The sequence below is a fragment of the Ictidomys tridecemlineatus genome, chromosome 13 (assembly GCF_052094955.1).
Source record: "Ictidomys tridecemlineatus isolate mIctTri1 chromosome 13, mIctTri1.hap1, whole genome shotgun sequence".
NCBI lineage: Eukaryota > Metazoa > Chordata > Mammalia > Rodentia > Sciuridae > Ictidomys > Ictidomys tridecemlineatus.
This window is the reverse complement of record NC_135489.1, coordinates 43,617,276-43,643,630: the sequence shown is the minus strand read 5'-3', so window position 1 is coordinate 43,643,630 and position 26,355 is coordinate 43,617,276. Positions and strand designations below refer to the sequence as shown.

The following is a 26,355-nucleotide window of genomic DNA, read 5'->3' as shown; positions in this document are numbered from 1 at the left end:
CAAAAAGAATAAGATACTATTTTAGAATAAATTAACAGGAGGTAAAAGACTTCTATGCTGAAAAATATGAAATGTTGCTGAAAGAAATTAAAGAAACAAAGAAGTAAATGCCCCTCATTTATGAACTGGAAGACTTAATTTATTATGAACATACCAGTACTATCCAAGGCAGTATACAGCTTCAGTGGCATTCCTATCAAAATCCCAATGATATTTTTAATAAAATCTATTTGAAATTTACGAAATCTCAAATGGCCCTGAATTGCCCAATCTTAGAACAAAGCTGGAGGTCTCATATTTCTTGATTTAAAAACTCAATACAGAGCTGGGATTGTGGCTCATCGATAGAGTGCTCACCTAGCACATTCGGGTTCGAGCCTCAGCACCACATAAAAATAAAGATATTGTGTCCAACTACAACTAAAAAAAAATAAATAAGTACCTTTTTAAAAAGACCTCAATACAAATGGGCATGGTGGAGCACACCTGTAATTGCAGCAGTTTGGAGGCTGAAGCTGGAAGATCACAAGTTCAAAGACAACCTCATCAACTTAGTGAGACCCTGTCTCAGAATAAAAAGTAACGTGGGCTAGAGATGTTGCTCACTGGTTAAGCACCCCTGGGTTCAATCCCTGGTACCAAAACACAAACACAAACGTTCTGAAGTCCTTATTCCCACTGAGTTCAAAGCCAGACTTCGTTATCTACTATACCTGGACTATGGACAGAGTACTTGAATGCCCCTTTCCTCGCTTTACTCATCCATTTGAGTACTTCATTGATTTGTTACAAGAATTAAGGGAGTAATACATATGATTCATTGAAATAGTGTCTGGGCACAGTGGTAATTCCAGCGACTCAGGAGGCTAGGTAGGAGAATCACAAATTTCAGGCCTGCCTCAGCAACTTAGTGAGGCCCTAAGCAACATAGTGAGACCCTGTCTCTAACAAATGAAAAGATCTCCGGATGTGGCTCAGTGACAAAGTGTCCCTGAATTCATCCCCAGTACCAAAAAGAAAAAAAAGATGTCTGACGTGTGTTGAACAGATATTATTATTACTACTAGTAGTACCATATATGGTTAATATATAAAAAGGTCAGGCACAATGGCACAAGACTGTAATCCCAGTGGCTCAGGAGGCTGAGGCAGGAGGATCATGAGGTCAAAGCCAGCCTCAGCAAACTAGCTAGGCCCTAAGCAACTTAGCAAGACCCTGTCTCAAAATAAAACATAAAAAGGGCTGAGGATGTGGTTCAGTGGTTAAGCACCCTCAAGTTCAATCCCTGGTACCTAAATAAATAAATAACAAGAAAGGATGTGGCAAAATATGTACTAGCTTAAGAAAGTATCCATTTTATATTTATATGAATATACATGTATAATATAAAGCAATTATAATATAAAATGGCAAGTTACAGAAGAACATGTATAATATAATTATATTTATGAATTTTGGAATGGTAGCTTTTGTTTCCTAGTTTATAGTGAGCATATATAAAAAAATATAGTTTCACTTTGAAAAAAATGACATTTTGTTGATATTGTTATACTGTGCTTTAAATGTTTAGGAAACAAACCTTCAGAAGAATGAAAGAATCTTTTTAAATTATGTATCATATGGAGTTCCATTGTATAAATTTTATATGATGATAGTATTTTCAAGATAATGTGGTATAAATTTAAAATAAATTGAGAGCTCATTTGTTCTATGTGTGGCTTGCTTTTAAACAAAATGAAATTATGATTTTAAATGCTTTCCCCAAATAGAATTTGTTCTCTTTTGCCTAACCAAATGATGGATATAATTGCTACTTATATTCAAAACAGACATATAAAACTGTATTACTTATAAAGTTTGGCAAATTTATCATTGATTTTTTTTCTTTGAATCAGTTATATTTACTACTTCTTTATGTCACTTAGTTTTGTATCACATTTCACGTTCTAAAGAGAAAATACTTTGGCATACCATATCTGATTATATTTCCTTTTTAAAAAAATTTATTAATTGCTCAAGACAATACAATGACATATCATATATTTGATCCAATACAAAATTACATATCTGATTATATTTCTAATTGAAGATTTTTGTTTGTTTTAAATTTTTTGCAGTATTGACTATTATACCTAGGGTTTCCTGTATGCTAGGCAAGTGTTCTACCATTGAACTACATCCCCATTGCTTTAAATTAATTGACTAATTAAGACAGATCCTTGCTGAGTTGCCCAGGCTGGCCTTGAACTTTTAGTCGTTCTGCTTAGTCTTCCTAGTGCCTGTGATTACAGGTATGTGCCACCATGCCAAGCAAACTGACTGAAGTTTTCATCTGTAGGGTAAACTAATCAATCTCTTGCTGTTTCTTTATCTTAAATAAGTTTCGCAAAGAGAAGAGAATTGGTTTCTTTTCTTTGACTGTGTATGTGATGATGATTCACACCCTACATGAGTGTTAGGGGGATTGCAAACAGAGGTTCAGACAGTTTCTTCATTGTTAGCTAACATTATCTGTCTTCAGATTCTTTCAGGTTTCTAGAAATAGGTTTTGAAACTCTGTTGAAGGGAATCCATGAAAGATGGATAGTTATGTGAGAAAGATTTTATAAAACTGTGTTTTTTGTTTTTTTGTTTTTTTGTTTTTTTGTCAATCTAGTTAGTATTAAGAGAGTGGGGAAAGAAAATGGCGAAATAAAAGTCAAATGCTAAATAAATCCTTAATACAAATGTTTGTGACCATTTTATCAGTTAAAGTTTGTAGTCAGTTTGTTATTCCTTTGATAGAACACATCTGTTTCCTTATGGAAGTATTGAGAACTAATCACAAGACATTTTGATACTGTAAAAGCAAAGTCATATGTTTTCTTTTTCTGGCTGGGTGCAGTGGTGCACACCTATAATCCCAGCTACTCTGGAGGCTGAGGGAAGAGGACAAGCTCAGCCAATGGGGCAAGACTGTCTCAAAATAAAAAATTTAGAGTTGGGTTGTAGCTCAGTGGTAGAATACTTGCACAGCATGTTATAGGCCCTGGATTTTTCCCCAGCATTGAAAAAAAAGTTTCTTTTTTCTGTTTCAACATCTTGATTTTTAAATCTTGATCTTAGGCCAAAAAAATTATGGTTTTATTAAATGCAGTTTTAATTCAGTGGAAGTATGTTTCACAATATAAAGTAAAACTCTTATTTTCAGGAGATTAAATCCAGCTTATTATTACTGTTTAAATCATTCTTTTTACTGGGGATTGAACTCAGGGGCACTCAACCACTAAACCACATCCCCAGCCCTGTTTTTGTATTTAATTTAGAGACAGAGTCTCACTGACTTGCTTAACAACTTGCTTTTGCTGTGGCTGGCTTTGACTCGTGATCCTCCTGCCTTAACAGGAGCTGAACCCAAATCGCTGGGATTATGGTGTGTGCCACCATGTCTGGGTCTTTTTTTTTTTTTTTTTTTTTGAGCTACATCCTTAGCCCCTAAACCATAAATCTTGAAAACTATTTTCTTTACAAAAAAGAATGCATCAAATTAAGTTTGAAAAGGAAATAAATCAGAATGTTTAAGTGACACCTTATATCATAATTCCTTTATAAAGGTCATGTATTGAGAAAAAAGATGTTATAAGAAAGGTTTGATTGGAGAAGGAAAATATGTATAATGAAAAAAAGTATTTTTGTAAAATTTTGACTATTTTTATAGGATTGACTGCTGATGCTAGAGTAGTAATAAACAGAGCCCGGGTGGAGTGCCAGAGCCATAAGCTTACAGTTGAAGATCCAGTAACTGTAGAATATATAACTCGCTTCATAGCAACTTTAAAGCAGGTAAGCTAATATTCTATTAAGTTTCTTCAAATCAGTTAAAATATCTAATCTAGTAATAATCCATTGTTTTAGGTTCTGTCATAGAAACAGTACAGCTACCCCAAGCATTTGATCTATTAATCTACTAGATACTTTATTCTTTCTCACAGTTAATTCACAGTCACACTCTTATTCAGATAAAAATGCATTGACTTAATCAATAGATATCCCAGTCAATTTCAATTCTGGAAATTATATAAAACTTAAAAGAACATAAGTCTATAATCTTTTAAGGCAATTTCTATACTTCTGGAGATACAGATACTAGCATTCTTTAATTTTTTTTCCAAAGAAATGCCCATTTTTTTCACCTATGAACCTAAACACAGCTGATCAAGTTTAGATATGACTTCTTCTGGAACCCATGCATAGATACGTGGTTTAATGATAAATGTAATCATGATGTATACAAGTATTATTTTTCTCTTGTTTTATGTGCATTTTGTCTATGGCAGCAGAGGCTGTGCATAGAATTTTTATGAAAAGAATTGTAAATTTGTAACAATGGGATCGGGACTGGTAAGGTCTGGGGCAGAAGATAGATCTCATGAGCACCTTTTGTTCTTTTATATTATTTTAACCCTGTGCATATATAATTTTTTTATTTAAAAAAATTGATGAAGGGGATATAGCTCAGTTGGTAGAGTGCTTGTCCCGCATGCACAAGACCCTGGGTTCAATCCCCAGGACCACACACACACACACACAAAAAGTTGATTAAGCAAAAAAAAAGTAAAAAGTCTTCTCCTCTAAAGTATATTTACAGAGCAACTACTTCATGCCTAGAGGTACACTAGGCACATTAGGAAGTACAGAGGAATTAACACATAAACTTTATTTTCAAAGAGGTTCAAGTTTAACTATTAACATTGAATTCTGAAGTGGCTTTTTAAAAATTCATATAATAAAATTGAAAAGTAAGAAAATAAATAGAAAGCTGGGTACCATGGCACATGCCTATAATCCCAGCAGCTTGGGTGGCTGAGACAGGAGGATCACAAGTTCAAAGCCAACCTCAGCAAAGGTGTTGCGCTAAGCAACTCAGTGAGACCCTGTCTTCAAAATACAAAACAGGATTTTGGGGATGTGGCTCAGTGGTTGAGTCCCCCTGAATTTAGTCCCAAGTACCTCCCCCTGCAAAAAAAAAAAAAAGGAAAATAGACACAATATATAGACAAGACCAGGAAGAAAGCTGCTATTAAGCTGTTTCAAACCACATAATTAAACACAGACACAGAATTTTATACAGTTTATATAAAGTTGCCCAAATTTTTAGTCCTTAGCTTTCTATCATGGCTGCTTTTTTGTATGACATGTAGGAGCACCAGTCTCAGTGTGAATTCCATCCTTGGAGCACAAATCCAGGAAGTTCCCTGGCACTGAATTAATAAGAAATATAATTGGTTTCCAGTGCCACTTTGTCTGTGAGAGAAAAAAAACAACATGCTTTTTATTCAAGAGAAACAAAGGGTTCCTTGTCTTGGGACTGAAAGAAATATCTCACTTGGGTTTTTAAGTAAAGATAACTTAGTATAAGTGAACAGAATATATTTGTTAATAATAGTATCAAGTAAGGATACTGGATGATAATAGTAGCAATTATAGTGTTCCTCCAGGTAAACCAAGGATGTGCTTCAAAAGTATACAACTCATTGAAGTCAGTTTTGCTGAGAACCAAGATGGGTATGGCATGAACACTGTTCTCTACTATTAAAGAAGTTACAGTCTAGTTTGTTACCAAAATGTACACAACACAATAGGAAAACATTTTGAGAACATGTAAGTCCCGAGTACCTCCCCCTGCAAAAATGAAAGGAAAATAGAAACAATATATAGACAAGACCAGGAAGAAAGCTACTATTAAGCTGTTTCAAGCCACATAATTAAACACAGACACAGAATTTTATACAGTTTATATAAAGTTGGTTTTATTTTATAGATTGTATACATTAATTTCTTTCAAAATTTGTTATGAATTGAAATTAGTCCAGAAAGAATTCTAAAAATGTGTAGAATAAGAATTAGGAAGGGAAACCATTTTGATAGCAATGCTCTATTAATTATTAGAATTTGTATGTAATAATTAATAGTGTTATTCTAAAAATAAATTTTATTTTTCAGAAATATACCCAGAGCAATGGGCGAAGACCTTTCGGAATCTCTGCCTTAATTGTAGGTTTTGATGATGATGGTATCCCAAGATTATATCAGACAGATCCCTCTGGTACTTACCATGCATGGAAAGTGAGTCTTCAATTTGTTAATACTTTTTGAGAAATTGAAAAAATGTTTTCACTTTTAAATGCTTAATAGCAGGCGGGGGTTGTGGCTCAGTGGTAGAGCACTTGCCTAGCATGTGTGAGGTACTAGGTTCGATTCTCAGCACCACATGAAAATAAACAAAGGGCCACCAACAACTAATAAAATATCTTTTAAAAATAAATAAATAAATAAATAAATGCTTAATAGCTTTCAGGAACATGACAAAATTATGCTGCATTAAAATGTTTGCACTGGCCAGTGATATGAAAAATTGTGCTCTATATGTATAATGTAAATTTAATGAATCTTGTCATATATAACAAATTAAAATTAAAAAGCAAATGTTTGCACTGTCAAAACCTTTATAAATATAGTCAGCTGGTCAGAAATTACAATTTTTGGATAATGAAATGCCTTGGTGTTTATTAATCACAGGATCCTTTCCTTACTTTTGAAAAGATGTGACAGACCTAACTGACAAACCTAAATGGCCAAATAAGAGAAATACTGTCTAGTTTCTATTGAGCATTCATTTTTTTTCCAAATTAGTATTGCTTCATATAGATGCTTGTTTTGAGTAAAATAGTGTTTTTGCTTTTAGTGAAGAACTAGATGGGCACTTAAACTCCATACTGAAATGCTTAATGTGTTCTCTATTCTAAGTCAGTCAGAGCACCCTAAACTCTGATATATACTTATTTGTTAGTATACAGCAATGACCTCTACATAATTTGTGGAATGTAATTTGTTTCTTGAATAAATTGTTATTCTTGTATTTGTACCGAACTGCATTGTTTATAGTGCACTCAAATCCAATAAAAAAGCCCAGAAAAACTAGTAGCAGTTTCTAGAAATGAATTTTTATATATTCTTATAGAATAAGATGACAGTTCAGAAATGTGACTTTATCAAAAGTTTAGTGGGAAACACTGCTATGGTCTTTGTGCATATCTTAAGAAATTGGTTGACTCTGATCATATGTGTAAGATACTGTTTCATAAACCAGTTAACCAGCTGGGTGCAGTGACACACACCTGTAATTCCAGAGGCTCAGAAGGCTACTACAGGAAGATTCCAAGTTTGCGGCCAGACTTAGCAACTTAATGAATCCCTAAGCAATTTAGAGATATCTCATCTCAAAATAAAAATGGCTGAGGATGTAGCTCAGTGTTAAAGTGCCTCTGATTTCAATCCTCAGTACCACAAAAATAAATCCATTTAACCAGATCACTAAAACAGTGGATTGTAATCTTCCAACAAATACCAGAATACTTGTGCCAGATGAAATCTTTGAATCTGTTTGTGTAATCTAATTGGTAACAGAAGGTATGGTTTACCTGCTGCAAATATCAGAACTTTTTCATGCCAAGAATTTTTTAACATCTATTAGGTTTCTGTGCCTTCCAAATCAGTGACCTAAACAAAAGAAGTTAGTATATTCCCATCTTTAAATAATTTAAAGCCTGCCATCTTCTGTTTGCATTTATCATTACATTTAGTATTTATTTCAATACCATAACAGCAATTTCTAAGTTTACATGAAGTTTTCATTTTAAATTGCTTTCTGGGGACTTACAGAGAAGTATTTTAATTTTCTCTTGGGAAAATTATGGAATTCTTTTTATTAATATTTATTTTTAGTTGTAGTTGGACACAATACTTTTATTTATTTATATGTGGTGCTGAGGCTCAAACTCAAGGCCTCGCACGTTCTAGGCAAGCGCTGTACTGCTGAGCCAAAACGCCAGCCCTGGAATTCTTATAATTATTGTAAATTTTATTGATCATTTCATTGATCTGAACTGTGATCTGCTGTGGTGTCTTCAGGCCACATGATAGAGTTAAGAACATGTGAACAGTTGTGAATATGCACACACATGTGCCTCACTATTGTTATTTTACTCACTTCTTATACTATGTTTTTTTTTGTAAGGCTTTGGTTGAAAGAAGTATTATGCAACTTAAAAACTCATCTATAATAAAACATTTGAAAAATTTTTTATTTTATGAATTTGGTAATTGAGATTCAGGGATTAAGAGATTGATTTAGGTTCTAATCCCTATTTAATAGCAACATTAAAATTAAAACTCAGTAAATACTGAAGCAATATTGAAAACATTTAATTCTTTCCACTATAACAAGTTACCGCCCTTAGCCAATTGACACTCTGTACACATTATATAAATTCTGATATCCATTTTTGAAAGATAGAATAAAAACTGATTGGATTTCTACTTCTGAAGGAGTATGGCATTTTATCTATGATCAAGTTTTTTGTTTTGTTTTTCTGTGTTCCATTTGTTTGTTTTTATGATGACATATTATTTCACGTAGCCTAACAAAATGGTACAGTGGACTGTTGGGAGCAGCCATGGCACTGACTGGAATTACAACACTTTGCAGTGCTAGATTTTAGTCTTACAAGGTACAGGAAGAATAACATGTAGAATAGGTAATAGAAATGGGAAGTTATAAAAATAAACTGTCTTCATGACCTGTTATAGAAATGAGAATAGAAGTAGCTAATGCCAGTACTTTAGTTTGTTGAGGGATCATTACCTGGCACATGACACAGCTTTCCTTCCTTCCTTCCTTGTTACTGGGGGTTGAACCCAGGAAACCCCACCTTTTTTTTTTTTTTTTTTTTGAGACAGGGTCTCATTAAGTTGCTGGAACTAGCATCTGAACTTTTGATCCTCCCTAAAGCTCCTGAATGGCTCAGATTATAGGTATGTACCATTGAACCCAGCTCACAACTTTTAATTCTGAAGGTTCTGGTCCATTAGTGATCTTGCCTTAGTGGGTTATAGAGCCTTCCATTAACTTTTTCACTTTATGTGGAAGTGCTAAGAGAAACCTTCAGAAAATCTCTTTTGAGTTCTAATATCTTCTCCCTGTATAGTAGTCATTTTTAATTTTGATAACCAGAATAAATCATAGTATCTGTTATGGTTTAGATTTAGGTGTTCTCCAAAAGCTCGTGTATGAGACAATGCAAGAAAGCTTTGAGGTGAAATGATTGGTTATGAAAGCTTTAATCTAATCAGTGCATTAATCTTGTGATAGGGATTAACTGGGTGGTAACTGTAGGCAGGTAGGGTGTGCCTGGAGGATATGAGTCATTGGGGCCATACCTTTGGAATATATATTTTGTCCATGTAGAGGGGAGTTTCTATCTCTCTGCTTCATAACTGTCATGTCCTGAGCTGTTTCCTCTACCACTCTTACACTATGATATTTTGCCTCACCTTGGACCCAGAGCAACAGAGTTGGTCATCTGTGGATTGAGACCTCTGAAACCATGAGCCTGCAAATAAAATTTTCCTCTTCTAATTGTTTTTGTCAGGTCTTTTGGTCACAGCAGCAAAAGAAGCTGACTAAAACAGCATCCTTACAATGATAACAACTCCTTCTATAGGTTCAACGGCATGAAAAGGCCCAAATAGCCAAGAGGAAGTCTCAGTTCCTAGTTCGTTAAAATTATGACGTCTCCTGGTACCAATATAACCCCTTCCCCACTTTGAGGACTAGGACTTTAAATTAGTAGAACCAAATGGGAACAGGAAGCAGAAATTTTACAAGTGGGCCATTAGGGATATTAATGAGGCGCATCCATTCTTTGGTTTCTGTATCTGTAGGTTTGGGAAGAAATTAATTACTGGTGCATGATTCAGGACACAGACAAGATCTTATAGAACAGAATCCTAGCCTTGACAGATGTTGTCTTATAACTGCTGCTGTAACTGAGTCTTCATATTTCTATCTGACAGGCTCCTTCAAGGTTATAAAAAATATGATAAGAACCAGTGAATGCCCTGAGCATATGTCAGTTTCCCTGCTTCTTCACAGTTAATTCATTGCTTAGAAGCAATATTTTGTGGGATACCATGATGTATAATACTGAAAAGCATTCAGTAAATGTACATTTGGCATATGTAAGGGTAAACTGTAAGTTCCTCTTCCAGTGAGATAATGCTGCTACTCCTTCCATGATGGAAGAGGTCAGCAAAATCAGTTACTCATGTTGGCAAGTCAACTTTAAATTTTTGTTTCTTGAACCCAGGGCCTCCCATGTGTTAGGTAAGCACTCTGCCACTGAGCTGCATTCTAGGCCTCCCAATTTAAAAAAAAATGACAAATGAAAATTTTATGTATTGGTGAAAATGTGATGTTTTGATAACACACCTATCACCATACCTAGAATCTATTCTCTATAAGCAATTTTTAAGTCCCCAGTATATTATTATTATTAACTATAACCACCATGCTATGCAGTAGATATCCAGAACTTATTTATCCTGACTGAAAGTTTGTACTCTTCAACCAGAAAGTTCCCATTTCCTTCCCTCCACCAGCCTCTAGTAACCACTATTCTATTGTTTCTATGAGTTTGATTATTTTAGATTCAATGTAAGTGAGGTCATTGAATATTTGCGTTTTGGGACTTAGAAGAAACTTCTTTAAAATTGTTGTAATGGGTTCCTGGGTTTGTCAAATTACATTAACTAAAAACTATCCTTTTATAAAAACCTCCAGTGCTAGAATAGAATAGTCATTATGTTATGAGGTTTGTTGTTGCTTTTGATAGTGTGAATGAACCCAGAGGCATTTTACCACTGAGCTACATGTCCAGCCCTTTTTATTTTTATCTTGAGATAGGGTCTCTCTAAGTTACTCGGGGTCTTGCTAAATTACTGAGGTTGGTCTTGAACTTGTGATCCGCCCATCTCAGTCTCCCGAATCATTGAGATTTTAGGCATGTATGACCATGCATGACTTCCATTATAAGTTTTTAAATGTATATTTGAACTCAAAAGGAGGAAAATTCTAAAGTGGCAGTTCTCAAAATTCCATCTGCAAATCCCTGGTCCATAAGGTTAAAAAAAAAATCATTTTCAGAGACCTCACTAGATTAATGCTTGCTTCATTTGCAGCATAGCACCCTCTGCTGATTCTTTCCTGGGCAACAAGAGCTGGTGGTCAAAAATTCATCATGTCTGTTTCAAAATCCATCCCAGGGAGATCTTTAACTCTTATGAAAATCCCATGTTGAAGCTGTTCTTTTCACCTTAAGACAGTCTTTTTAGGCTTCTAGATAACCATGATGTGAGCTGCTTCCCTCCACCACACTCTTCCACCATGATGTTAAGCCTCATCTCAAGCCCAGCAGAATGGAGCCGGCCTTTTCTGGACTAAGACCTCTGAAACCATCTCCAGAATCTGGGAAAAGTAAAGCTTCCTTTCAACTCAGAACACTGAACACAATATTCCAGTCTTTGCAACAAAAATTTCTTTTGAAGTCCACCTGACAGGCAAGCAGAAAGGGAAGACAGATGTAAAGGGTGGGAGATCAAAATACAGACTCTGGAGCATATTCCTTGGGTAGCACTACAGATACATAACCAAACCAAACCAAAGACACAGACAACAAAATGTGTACAAGGAATAAACAATGACTCAGGATTCTGGATCCACAACACAGAATGCATACTGAAATAAGGCAAAAATGGAAGGGTGGGATTGAGCAAGGACAACGGTTATATTAAAGAGAGAAGTATATGCAGACATGAGAGTAACAATAAATCCACATTTAAGATGGAGCTTCCACAGCCAGTTACAAAGACATCTAAGAAGCCCTTTATAGGTCCTAAGACACTTGAGCCCATTAAACCCTAAAATTTCCAATTCTGGAACTATTGGAACTATATCAGTGAAACGGACACAAGTGAAATAAAATAAAATAGAAATAAGAATCTAAAAAAAAAAATCTTTTTAGAGCTGCTATACCCAGTAGTGTCTCAACTGGTATATGTGGAGGCCATAGCACCAGGATCTTGATAAGTCTTGTTCTATGGAGAAGGGTGTCTAAAAGGCTGCTGAGCACATCAATAGTATTGCACCTTCCCTGGTTAGCAATAAAGGGAGTGTCATGGGACAGAAAATTGATGGTGATCAAAATGGGTGAAATAGAAAATAAATCCAAGTTCATGTGAGTCCCATTCTGGGGCTCTCTCAAACTGTCACCACTGAGAAGGAGGTACACTGTATTGCCATATCACAGACTTCCAAGTTCATGTGAGTCCCATTCTGGGGCTCTCTCAAACTGTCACCACTGAGAAGGAGGTACACTGTATTGTCATATCACAGACTTTACTGGCAACTCCAAAATAAGACTGCCAGTTCTGAATTCCTCCTGCCAGTTCCAGCTTTTAGTATGATTTTTGCTGGCTTTCATGGTGTCAGAACTCAGGCAGGAGTTCATGATCCTGTCAGTGCAGCCAACTTCATCCATGCATATTGGAGTAGAGGACTACCATAACCTGAAAAATGTCATCAAAAAGACAGATGGTGGGGCTGGTGTTGTGGCTCAATAGTAGAGCACTTGCCTAGCATGTGTGAGACACTGGCTTCCATACTTGGCACCACATAAATAAAGGTATTGTGTCCATCTACAACTAAAAATATGTTAAAAAAAAAAAAAAGAAGAAGGAGAGAGATGTAAAGATGCTACAAAGTGGGATCAAGTGCATGTTTGCACCTAACATCATGAAAATTAAGAAATCCTGGAGCTACTGAAAAAATCAAAGTCAATAAAAACCTGTTATACTGTTTAGACTGTAATTAGCATGGATATAGTTGTCTCTGAGTTCTTCAGGTCTAGGAAGTATGAGTTGGACTTCAAGTCTTCTGATAACACTAGAGGTACATCACACTTGATAGCTGTCCAGCCTGTACAAGTTCTTCATCAAGGAATATCCAGTATTGTCTATCAAAGATCCCTTTTACCAGGAATGATCTCACGGTGACCTGCAGATACCAGCTGGCTATTTAGCTCCTGTCCCTGATGTTGACATAGGCAGCTTGAGACCCCCAACTAGTACTTGCCAAGAATTATGGTAGTTATCTCCCCTTTCCCATCTCTGTGATGTTCTCATTGGTTCCTTACAACTTATATAAAAGTGAAGATTGACCACTTGGACCCTCCTGGAAACCCCATCACTGTGATCATGCCATTGGCTCAAAACATTGTTTTTTTCTTCTAACCACTTCGTGTTTAGAACCAGGTATATGGCCCATGTAATTTCCAAGGTATCAGTAGGGAAGATGCTCAGTGGCTTTGTGTGCAAAAGAAAACATCTCAGTGACCCATGAAGGAGGAAAATCCGATTTTCATAATAATACCAACATGGTATTTCACTTTTTAAAATTTTTTATTTTTAGATATGCATGACAGTAAAGTATATTTTGACATATATATATATATTTGATAGAGAAATTAACAAGCATAATTATTTGATATTAGAAATCAAATAGGTCAATATTTAAAAGATCTGCATAATGTAGTGAACCTGTTTAAATATTAACTTATTTAAAAATAATAAGACAAGGACCAGAGGAGGAAGCCCAGCACCAGCCCAGCCCAGAACAGAGGAGGAAGCCCAGCGCCAAGCCCAGCCCAGACTGGAGGAGGAAGCTTGGCCCCGCCCTGAGTGCTAGTCTGGAGGAAGCCCATCAACCCTTAAAACCCATCAAAGGGGGTGTGGCTACCAGCACGGTTCTGCGGCTAATCCAGGTACCCGGTTTCCAACCCCCCCCACCCTTAGCTGCGATAACTCAAAATATTTCCCACAAGCTTTGGGGGATTGCAGCTATCAACGCAAAACAACAACTGTACAGGCACCTGGTTTCCACCTCAGAGACTAGAGTAGGGAAGATACAGGTGGAAGCTCATGTCCTTTCACACTGGCTATACCCACCACCCTGAAAACAGAGGCTCAAGCTAGGAATAGACAATGCCACCTACTGGAAGCAAGGAAAACAGTGTTCTGAGAGACTTTTTTTTTCTCTTTCTCTCTCCTCTCTCTTTCACAACTTCAGCATATGTGAAACCAAGAATTGTGCATGAACAACCAAATTACCAAAGTAATATAATATAGAGGAATTGCATATACCCCACCTTCCCCCCATTTTTTTCTTTATTTATATCTTACTTTCCTTTTCCTTCTCTCTTATTTCACTTTTCTTCCTTGTTATTTTTTTCTTTTCTTCATTCATATTCCCTCTATCCCACTTTCAACTTCCTAACTTTTGCTATCTATACATAGGGTAACTATCTAAATATAGATAGGAGGTTGAGTCTATACATTCTTCCATAAATTACCAGTCTATTGGTTAGAGTTCTCCAAAGTTGCTGAGTAAGTTAGTTTAACCTCATACCCTCACTCCTTCCCTCTAAGTATAACATCCTTCGTCTAAAATTAAGTTTTCTATATGCCACCAGATATGGTATGCCTTTTATGAAGCTAATGACTGTATTCTTAAATAATAATTAAAACCAATATCTATAGACTTAGAATCTAACTATAAATGTATTCATAATGAAAACTTGTGCTTAGATGATGTACTGTTGATATTGGGAACTGTTAACATTGTCTTTCTCCGCAAAAGAGGGATTTTAGAGCTATACAAGAACAATATAAATATATAAGGGGAAAACCATTAACACAACAGTTTCACAAAGCTAGAAAGAAACATGAGCAGTATGAAAAGACAAAGAAAGAAAGGACCACAAACAATACAGGTCAATTCAACATTAGATGAGGTAATATCTGCAGCTGATGGAATGTCAGACAAAGAGTTCAGGATATACATGCTTCAGATGATCAGGAGTCTCAAGGAAGACATTATACAGCAGATTCAGACAATGAAAGATCACTTTGACAATGAATTAATAAACAAATCCAAGAAGCAAAAGATCAACTCTATAGGGAGAGAGAGAATATAAAAAGCAAACAAACAGAAATCCTGGAAATGGGTTGGGAATGTGGCTCAAGCGGTAGCATGCTCGCCTGGCATGCGTGCCGCCCAAGTTCGATCCTCAACACCACATACAAACAAAGATGTTGTGTCTACCAAAAACTTAAAGAAATAAATAAATATTAAAATTCAAAAAAAATAAAAATAAAGTGCATATCTTTAAAAAAAATTTAAAAAAAAGAAATCCTGGAAATGCAGGAAACAATAAACCAAATTAAAAACTCAAGAATATTGCCACCAGAGTAGAACACTTAGAAGATAGAACTTCAGACAACGAAGACAAAGTTTTTCAACTTGAAAAGAACATAGACAGCTCAGTGAGAATGTTAAGAAATCATGAGCAGAACATCCAAGAATTATGGGATAACATAAAGAAACCAAACTTAAGAGTTATTGGAATACAAGAGGGTATAGAGGTCCAAACCAAGGGAATGAGCAATCTGTTCAATGAAATAATACTAGAAAACTTCCCAGACTTAAAGAATGAAAAAGAGGGGCTGGGGATTTGGCTCAAGCGGTAACATGCTTGCCTGGCATGCGTGCAGCCTGGGTTGGATCCTCAGCACCACATACAAACAGAGATGTTGTGTCTGCTGAAAACTAAAAAATAAATGTTACAAAAATTCTCTATCTCTCTCTTTAAAAAAAAAAGAAAGAAAAATCCAAATACTAGAAGCCTATAGGACACCAAATGTACAAAATCATAAGATATCCACACCAAGACACATAATAATGAAGATGCCCAACATACAGAATAAGGAGAGAATCTTAAAAGCCACAAGAGAGAGGAAGCAGATTACGTTTAGGAGTAAACCAATCAGGATAACTGCTGATCTTTCCACACAGACTCTGAAAGATAGAAGATCCTAGAACAACGTATTTCAAACACTGAAAGAAAAAGGGTTCCAACCAAGAATCATGTATCTGGTGAAATTAAGCTTCAGGATTGAAGATGAAATAAAAATCTTCCACGATAAACAAAAGTTAATTTGCAGCTAGAAAACCAGCTCTTCAAAACATCCTTGGCAAAACATTACAGGAACAGGAAATGAAAAATAACAATGAAAACCAACAGCGGGAGGTAGTACAGTAAAGGAAAAACTAATCATAGAGGAAAAACAAATCATGTTAAGTAACATACATAATCAAATATGGCTGGAAGTACAAACTATATCTCAATAGTAACCCTAAATGTTAATGGCTTAAATGCACCAATCAAAAGACATAGGCTAGTAGAATGGATTAAAAAAAAAAGATCCAACAATATGCTGCCTACAGGAGACTCATCTGATAGGAAAAGACATACACAGACTGAAGGTGAAAGGTTGGGAAAAATCATACCACTCATATGGACCCCGGAAGCAAGCAGGGGTGTCCATACTTGTATCAAATAAAATAGACTTCAAGCCAAAGTTAATCAAAAGGGATAAACAAGGACACTACATACTGCTTAAGGGAACCATACACCAACAAGACTTGACAATCATTAATATATATGCCCCAAACAATGGTGCAGCTATGTTCATCAAACAAACTCTTCTCAAGTTCAAGAGTCAAATAGACCACAACACAATAATCATGGGAGATTTTAACACACCTCTCTCACCACTGGACAGATCTTCCAAACAAAAGTTGAATAAAGAAACCATAGAGCTCAATAATACAATTAATAACTTAGACTTAATTGATATATACTGAATATACGACCCAACTTCAAGCGGATGCACTTTCTTCTCAGCAGCACATGGATCCTTCTCAAAAATAGACCATATATTATGTCACAGGGCAAATCTTAGCAATTATGAAGGAATAGAGATACTACCATGCATTTTATCTGATCATAATTGAATGAAATTGGAAATCAATAATAAAATAAGAAAGAAAAAATCCTACATCACATGGAGATTAAACAATATGCTACTGAATGAACAAAGGATTACACAAGACATCAAAGAGGAAATTAAAAAATTCTTAGAGGTAAATGAAAACTCAGACACAACATATTGAAATCTCTGGGACACTATGAAAGCAGTACTAAGAGGAAAATTCATTTCATGGAGTTCATTCCTTAAAAGAAGGAAAAGCCAACAAATAAATGACCTCACACTCACCTTGAAGCCTTAGAAAAAGAAGAACAAATCAGCAGGAAATACAGTAGAAGGCAAGAAATAATTAAAATCAGAGCTAAAATCAATGAAATCGAAACAAAAGAAACAATTGAAAAAAATTGACAAAACTAAAAGTTGGTTCTTTGAAAAAATAAATAAGATTGATAGACCACTAGCTACACTACAAAGAGATGAAGAGAGAGAACCAAGATTACTAGCTTATGGTATGAAAAAGGCAACATCACAACAGACAATTCAGAAATACAGAAGATAATTAGAAATTATTTTGAAACCCTATACTCTAATAAAATAAAGATAGTGAAGACATCGATAAATTCTTTAAGACATATGAGCTACCCAGATTGAGTCAGGACGATATAAACAACCTAAACAGACCAATATCAAGTGAGGAAATAGAAGAAGCCATCAAAAGACTACCAACCAAGAAAAGCCCAGGACTGGACGGATATACAGCAGAGTTTTACAAGAACTTTAAAGAAGAACTAATACCAATACTCTACAATCTATTTCAGGAGATAGAAAAGGAGGGAGAACTTCCAAATTCATTCTGTGAGGCCAATATCACCCTGATTCCCAAACCAGATAAAGACACCTCAAAGAAAGAAAACTACAGACCAATATCCCTAATGAATTTAGATGCAAAAATCCTCAATAAAATTCTTGCAAATCAGATACAAAAACATATCAAAAAGATCATGCACCATGACCAAGTGGGATTCATCCCTGGGATGCAAGCCTGGTTCAATATATTTCAATATATGGAAATCAATAAATGTAATTCACCACATCAATAGACTTAAAGAAAAGAACCATATGATCATCTCGATACATGCTGAAAAAGCATTCAACAAAATACTTTTATGTTCAAAACTCTAGAAAAATTAGGGATAACAGGAAATTACCTCAAAATAGTAAAAGGTATATACGCTAAGCCTCAGGCCAGCATCATTCTAAATGGAGAAAAATTGAAGGCATTCCCTTTAAAATCTGGAACAAGACAGGGATCCCCTCTCTCACCACTTCTATTCAACATAGTTCTTGAAACACTAGCCAGAGCAATTAGACAGACAAAAGAAATTAAAGGCATAAATATAGGAAAAGAAGAACTTAAATTAGCACTATTTGCCGATGACGTGATCCTATACCTAGCAGACCCAAAAAATTCAACCAAGAAACATCTAGAACTAGTAAATGAATTCAGCAAAGTGGCAGGATATAAAATCAATACCAATAAATCAAAGGCATTCCTGTATATCAGTGACAAATTCTCTGAAATGGAAATGAGGACAACTACTCCATTCACAATATCCTCAAAAAAAAATACCTAGGAATGAACTTAACAAAAGAGGTAAAAGAGCTATACAATGAAAACTACAGAACTCTGAAGAAAGAAATAGAAGAAGACCTTAGAAGATGGAAGGATTTACCTTGCTCATGGATTGGTAGAATTAATATTATTAAGATGGCCATACTACCAAAAGCACTTTACAGATTCAATGCAATTCCCATCAAAATCCCAGTGACATTCATTCCAGAAATAGAAAAAGCAATCATGAAATTCATCTGTAAAAAAAAAAGAGACCCAGAATAGCTAAAGTAATTCTAAGCAGGAAGAGTGAAGTTGGTGGTATCGCAATTCCAGATTTTAAACTATACTATAGAGCAATAGTAACAAAAACAGCATGGTACTGGCACCAAAACAGGCTGGTAAACCAATGGTACAAAATAGAGGACACAGAGACAAATAAATAAAATTACAACTACCGTATATTAGACAAAGGTGCTAAAACCATGTAGTGGAGAAAGGATAGCATCTTCAACAAATGGTGTTGGGAGAACTGGAAATCCATATGCAACAAATTGAAATTGAATGGCATCCATTATGAAGTCAAACAACAATAAGTGCTGGTGAGGATGCGGGGGAAAAAGGTACACTCATACATTGCTGGTGGGACTGCAGATTGGTGCAGCCAATGTGGAAAGCAGTATGGAGATTCCTGGGAAAGCTGGGAATGGAACCACCATTTGACCCAGCTGTTGCCCTCCTTGGACTATACCCAAAAGACCTAAGAAGAGCATACTACAGCGACGCAGCCACATCAATGTTTATAGCAGCACAATTCACAATAGCTAGAATATGGAACCAACCTAGATGCCCTTCAATAGATGAATGGATTAAAAAATGTGGCATTTATACACAATGGAATATTACTCAGCACTAAGAAATAATAAAATCATGGCATTTTCAGGCAAATGGATGGCATTAGAGCAGATTATGCTAAGTGAAGTTAGCCAATCCCTAAAAAACAAATGCTGAATGTCTTCTCTGATATAAGGGGGGTGACTCAAAATGGGATAGGGAGAAGAGCATGAGAAGAAGACTACCACTTAATAGGGAAGAAGAGAGGTGGGAGGGAAAAAGAAGGAGAAGGGGAGTTACACAGAAGATGGAAGGAGAAACTCATTGTTATACAGAATACATATATGATGTTGTAATGAGAAAAATTTTTAAAAAGTGTGTCACATTAGATTGGATAAGAGAAAGGATGGGAGAGGAGGGGAGGAGTAGGGAGGATAGGAAGGGCAGCAGAATAGAATTGACAATTTGATTGATGTATGTACATTCCATGTATGTATTATATGTCAAAATGCATTCTACTGTTATGTATGACTAACAAAATAAATTAAAATTTAAAAAATAATAAGACAACATACTTTAATGTAACAAAAGTACAAAAACAATTCACTCATATGGTTGCAGATTCCAAATTGCAATTAACTTTTAAGAAATTACCACCCCCTCATCAAGATAGCTTTGAATGGGGCAGTGACAGAGGACCTTGCCATGTCAGAGCTGGGCACACACATGCCCGGGTGTACCGTCCTCGAGTCTCTCCTTCCTGGCACTGGCAATGCTTTCTACAACTCTTCCTTCTTCATCTTGGCACTGAGTCTGTTCATCTCTGCCCTGGCTCCGTCAGGCAGGTCCATGCTGCCCACTGGTCCATCTCTTCCTTCTCTGAACACAGTATCATGAAGATGCCCCATAGAACACTGAGGTTGCACATTCTCAGTTGCCACCAACAGCTACCACCTACCTTGTTCACACCTTCAGGGAGGAATTCCTTCTGGCCAAGGTCACCAACTAAAAGTCATGTCTACACTGGCTCAAGGGGAGAGACTCCCTCCACACCAGGTCGGGGGAGTGAAACTGTCTGCACTAGTTTATGGAGAGGAATGCTCTATACTGCTTAAGGCATGTGAGTCCCATGTATTCTAGATCAAGGCCAGTGAGTATCTACACTGCAGAGAGAGGCATAGAGGTCCAGACCTTGGAGAGGACAGCTGATGGGATGCTGCCCTCAGCTTGGGGCCCCACCTTTCTTTTCATCAGCTTACATTTTAATCTTTGGAACAAAAATGTTCTGGTCCAATTTTCTAAAACCAATTTAAGAAACAGGTCAGAAGAAATGGGACAAAGAACAGAGGGGCAAGGCAGGGCAAAGTGTCCCAGGCAGAAAAGTCTCTGAGGTCTTCCACAGGTGGGGACAGAAGAGAGATGAGCTGTCCACTTGTGGTGTCTGAATCAGCTCTCCCCTTCCTTGGAAGGATGCTGCTGCTTATGGATGTAATGCATTTCTTTTCTATGTCATTGGAGCCACTTTATTGCTGATGCATGTCATGCAGCAACACGTTTGTCAGACATAGGCAGTGATCCTCCTCTTCACCCACTTCCAACCATTTCTGTTGCCAGGGTCTTGCTCTGTGGATGTATCCTGAGAAGAAGAACTGCTGCTCTCTGTTCTGGACTGCCTAATGAAGGTGGCAGAGGGATCGGGCATGTGGAAGAAGAATCAGACTGGGAGGAACTGCTGAGAGTTGGGGCCTTTTGCAGGCAGGAAATGGGAGGAATGATAGACAGGCTCACACTTGGGCTCTAGTTTTTGGGCCTCCTCAGGTAGCTGATACTCATAGGGAAAGGGAAAGGTACAAAGGACAGGCTAAGCTGCACTCCCCTTTGGGAGGACAGGGACATCTGAAAGATCCTTGGGAGGCACAGGCTTTCCCTGGAACACTCACCCTATCCCCTTGCCTTGCTGTGGTTCAGTATCAGGTATGTGACCATCACTGCCACATTCCCTTTTGGCCAGAGACACCCAGGTTTGGTATGGATCAAAACCCATGTCAAACAGGATGATCATGATCATAGGGTCTGTGTCTTTGGGGAGTGCCTCGCTAGAATGATGGGGTACACACTGCTCATCTTGCTTTAGCCATGGATGCTGTGAGATTTTCTTGAGTGTGGGCCACTTCTTATGTTTCATGGTGAATATTTTGCAGATGAGCCTTTGTGCTTTGATGGAAACATGGGACATGATAACTGCATCAGCATCTCCTGAGCGGTGGTTCCCCTAAATGGGTGGCTCTCTGTCAGTATAAAATACAGAAGGGCATCTAGGCTCCAGATGTCCACTGGGGAACTCTCACATACTCCTGCTTTAGGACAATTTCAGGGGCAAGGTATGTGAGAGTATGCCAGAAATTGTTCAGCTTCTGCCCATCTATGAACCTAGCTCTGAGGACAAAGTCATTGAGTTTGATATTGCCTCTGGCATCTACCATGATGTTCTCTGGCTTCAAGTCTTGGTGCATCCCCAGGGTGGGGCACGGTGATGCACACCTGTAATTCCAGACACACAGGAGGCTAAGACAGGAGAGTCTCAAGTTCAACGCCAGCCTTAGAAACTTGGTGAAACCCCCAGGAACTTAGTAAGATCCTGTCTCACTTTTCATTTTCAAAATAAAAAATGAAAAGTATTAGGGATGTAGCTCAATGGTAAAGTGTCCCTGGGTTCAATCCCCAGTGTACCCAAAACAAACAACCTTCTGAGTAGAATATTCATACTTTTCTTCTGGTACTATGATTTGAACCCAAGGCCACTTTATGACTGAGCTATATCCCCAGCACTTTTAAATTTTGAGACAGGGTCTTACTAAGTTGCTGAGGCTGGTCTTGAACTTGCAGTCTTCCAGGTCACTGGTATTACAGGCATGTACCACCATGGTCAGCTCTGAATATGCACACTTTCTGAGAAGGGTATTAAAATATTTCTCCCTTTCATAACTGTACATTCGCATAAGATTGCACTTTAACCGCAATAATAGTATTGCAAATTGTTGAATGCAGAACAGAAGAATCCAGCTTTTAAAATAAAGCCAAACAGTAAACTTCATTACAAAAATATAAAACAGAATCAATCTTTTCATGAAGTTATATGTTGTTGTTTGGGGAAATATAATTTTTTCATTAAAAATGGTATTTACATTACATGTTATGGACTAAACTGTGTTCCCCAAAATTGATATGTTGAACTAGTGTATTTGAAGACAGAGCCTTAAGGAGATAATTAAGGTTAAATGTAAAGGTGAGGCCCTAATTTTGGTGTCCTTACAAGATGACAAAGATATACCAAGGAGATATTTCTTTTGCATTTTGCGTGTACACATAGATAGAAAAAAGACCATATGAGGACACAGTAAGAAAGTGACTGTCTGCAAGCTATGAATAGAGCCCTTACCACAAGCCAGAATTGCCAGCACCATGACCTTAGATTTTTAGTCTCCAGAACTTTAAGAAAATAAATTCTATTGTTTACGCCACCCAGTATTTTGTTATGGAAGACCAGAGAGCCTAATAAATATGTAATTTAGTATTTATAAATTAGTTAATTGTTTTTAAATTTTCAGTTTTGATTTCTAATTCGGTCTGGATTTGATTTTATACTATAATACTTACATGCTAATAATTAGCCTGCCGCTACTTCAAGGATAGGGGCCCAAACCACAAGACCCACTGGGTTTGAAACAAAGGAATTTATTCCTAATGACACAGCAAATGGCATGAGTATCAGCATATTTTCATAGATTCCCTTTGTCTTCATGTCCCACATAGTTGATGTCATGTGTACTAGTTGAATGCTGCATACACCATTGGTTTGCTTCACAGCTGAGGAACATTTAACATAAAGAGAATCAGTTGCATTTAGAGCAAAGATTAAGCTAGCTTGCTGTGTATCCAAAAAAAGACATTACCTTGTATCAAGATCTCCAGCTGTTGACCATCATGATAAAGTGTCAGTTTGTGGTTTTGTAAACTGGTCAGAAATTTGCAGTTCTTAAATGCTTTGGGGGAAATTTATATTGGATGCTGTCTGGCAAATAAAAGAAGTTAGATATTCCTGTTTGAAAAAAATAAAGATTACCAACTACATAGACAACTCTGAAAAACAGAACCTTACTTGGGGCCAAGGAACAGAACTCTTTTAACACTAATTTGGTAAATATCAATAGGTAAAATAAACAAAAGCATTTTGGAGGTCTCTGTAATTTTTAGGAGTATAAACTACTGATTTATAGTAGGAATGAGCTGTCTTTAAAAGCCCAGTGGTAAATAGTTTAGGCTTATAGGATAGTCTCTGCTCTAATTACTAAGCTCTGTTGTAATAGCATAAAATGAGAAATTGTTAATATGTAAAGGAGTGTGTGTGACCATATACAATGAAACTTTATTATAAAAACAGTGAATTGGCCCAGAAGCTGTAATTTCTGACCCCTGTATTTTAGCACTGGTGTATATATCTATAATACATTGATACAGATCTTTTTGAGAAAGGTTCCTGAACATAAAGTTAAGCTATGTATGGAAATAATCTTTCTTAGAGATCAATTGGAAAACCATAAATCAGACTATTTTTATTTAATAAGATCAATCTAGAGAGATTTCGATATGGTAGAATAGAGAACGTCACTTTCCTAGAAACCAAGAAAGCAGATAGGCAGCTTCTCAGCAAAATGGGTGAACAAAAAAGGGAAGTGGGGGGCATTACTGGAATATAATACTGGACATTCAAAGGAGACTGGGGACTCAGGAGATCGGATATAATAAGGAAGAAATCCTTAGCGCCATAGCCACTGCCATGGCCAGAAGCATCAGCCAGAGTGGTCCCTCCACAAGCCAGGGACAAGGGAATTAAAGAAACCTGCATTTTTAGTGGGTGACTGAAGTGTGTGTGGGTACAGAGAGTTTAGAGATCAAAGACGCTGCCCGACTTACCTGAAAGGTGTACTGCACAATATCCTAGTGTGTGAAAGAAGCTGCATCTCCCCCAGGTACTTGTAGAGGACAGAGGAAGGAACCATTTTGCAGCCTCAGAGCAGGGGCTGACAGCTATGGGAGCAAACTCCTGGCAAACCCACACTGCACGACACAGTGTGCCTAAGTCACCAGAAGAAAATAAAATATGGAGAGAGGTTTACACAGGGAACTACTAGTCATGGAAACTTACCCAGCTCTTCCCCTCCTGCTCTAATCCAGCTGCTTGCAGGGCTGGCTGGGAGAGAGGTGCCAGGCCAGGAATTGGAAAGGGCAGGGGCAGGAGAGATTGAGTTTGGAGATAGAACTCAAAGACCAGGAAACATGTGGTCCACAGGTACCATAGTGAACTAAGAATTGGCTCCTCCACCACACAAGTGGAACCCAAAGGAGATCCTTGGGATGCAGTCTTCCAGTGTGGACTGACAATTGCTAGGCCCTGGAAGAACATTGGTTTAAACTCTCCAGACCAGTTGGCATTCAGTGAAGAACCTGGAGCATACCTAAACCTAAACTTCCCTCCAGGAGTTCTGCCTATGGGATTACCACACTAACTGAAGCAATCCTGCCCTGAGGGTGGAACAAGCATCATAATCCAGATGACCCCACCTAACACTGCTGAGAAAGGAAGCTGAGAATCTTTGAACACCATGGAAATAATTCTTTAACTTTTCATTGAGATTTCTTTTTTCTTTTCTCTGTTTAACTGTAACCTTAATGGTTCATAGATATTTATATATAATTATATTTGTCTTTTTCTCATTTCTAGTATTTTTGAAGCTAGTTATTTTTCGTGGATCAATTGTTGAGGACTAGGATGTTTGATAAGTATATTTCAGTTTTGTTTTGGTTTCTTTTATTTTTATTTAAAAATTTTACTTTATATGTATTTTTTACTCTCATTTATCTGTTTCCATTTCTCTCTTTTCTTCTACTAATATTCAATCACTATTATTCTTTCACTCTTCCTTTATTTTTTTACTTTTATCTTCTCTCCTCCCTCCCTAGTATCATTAGATTCTGTATCACATCTGTTCTCTCCCTGTCTACCATTTGAAATTTAAAACCTTTTTTGCAGATTTACTGTTTTTATTGTAGGCAGTAACTGATCACCTCATTCCTACTTATTGTGACAATTGACGTTGTAGATGTCATAGCAGGAATTATTTGATTTAATTCTTATATTGTTTGCATTGATTGTTGTTATTATTTGTCTCCCCCTAAATGGTGAGGTACTGGAAATCTTTGGGGACACAATATTAAGTCCACAGGGTAGAAACTCTACAGCCTCAGATCCATACTGTTATATGCAATGACACACAAACAAAATGAAAAAGCAAGGGAGCAAATCTGCTAAAAACAAACTAAGATGCTTCAATAACAGAATCCTTCTGCACACTATGGAAGAAACATCAGAGGAGTTTAGAATGTACATAGTTAAACTGATCTGCAAGATAAAGGACAATGTAAGGAATGAAATTAGAGAAAATAAAGGAAGTGAAAGATTACTTCAATAAAGAAAGATTCTGAACAAGAAATCAGAAATCCTAAAAATGAAGGAATCAATAAACCAAATTAAAAATTCAGTGGAAAGCATCACCAACAGACTAGATCATTTGGAAGACAAGACTTTCAGGTAAAGAAGACAAAATATATAATCTTGAAGATAAAGTTGACCATGGAGAAAAGATGTTAAAGACAGTGAACCAAGGGCTGGGGTTGTGGCTTGGTGGTAGCACACATCTAGCATGCATGAGGCACTGTATTCAATCCTCAGCACCACATAAAAATAAAAAATAAAGATATTGTGTACACCTAAAACTAAAAAATAAAAAAAAGTTGATGAACAAAACTTCCCAAGAAACATGGGATAACCTGAAAGACCAAATTTAAGGTTTATCAGGATAGATGAAGGCTCAGAGATGCAAACCAAAGGAATGCACAGTCAATAATATCAGAAAAATTCCCAAACCTAAAGAATGAAATGGAAAAGTCAAATACAGGAGCTACAGAATCCCAAATATGCAAAAGTACAATGCCTGACATACAGAATCAAGATAGGATTTTAAAGGCTTCCAGAGAAAAATAGCAGGTCATAGAGGTCATATTTAGAAGAAAACAGATATCAGCTG

The 26,355-nt window shown here is 36.7% G+C and overlaps 1 protein-coding gene across 2 annotated transcripts in view; it reads left to right on the top strand.

The window, feature by feature from the left end:
• Positions 1–26,355, top strand: part of Psma8 (proteasome 20S subunit alpha 8) — a 55,770-nt gene that overhangs the window by 15,487 nt on the left and 13,928 nt on the right. For both annotated transcript variants that reach the window (XM_078030219.1, XM_005329049.4), the window contains exons 3-4: positions 3,698–3,822; positions 5,983–6,105. In XM_078030219.1, coding sequence (XP_077886345.1) covers positions 3,698–3,822; positions 5,983–6,105 — 248 coding nt within the window. The remainder of the gene's footprint in view (positions 1–3,697; positions 3,823–5,982; positions 6,106–26,355) is intronic.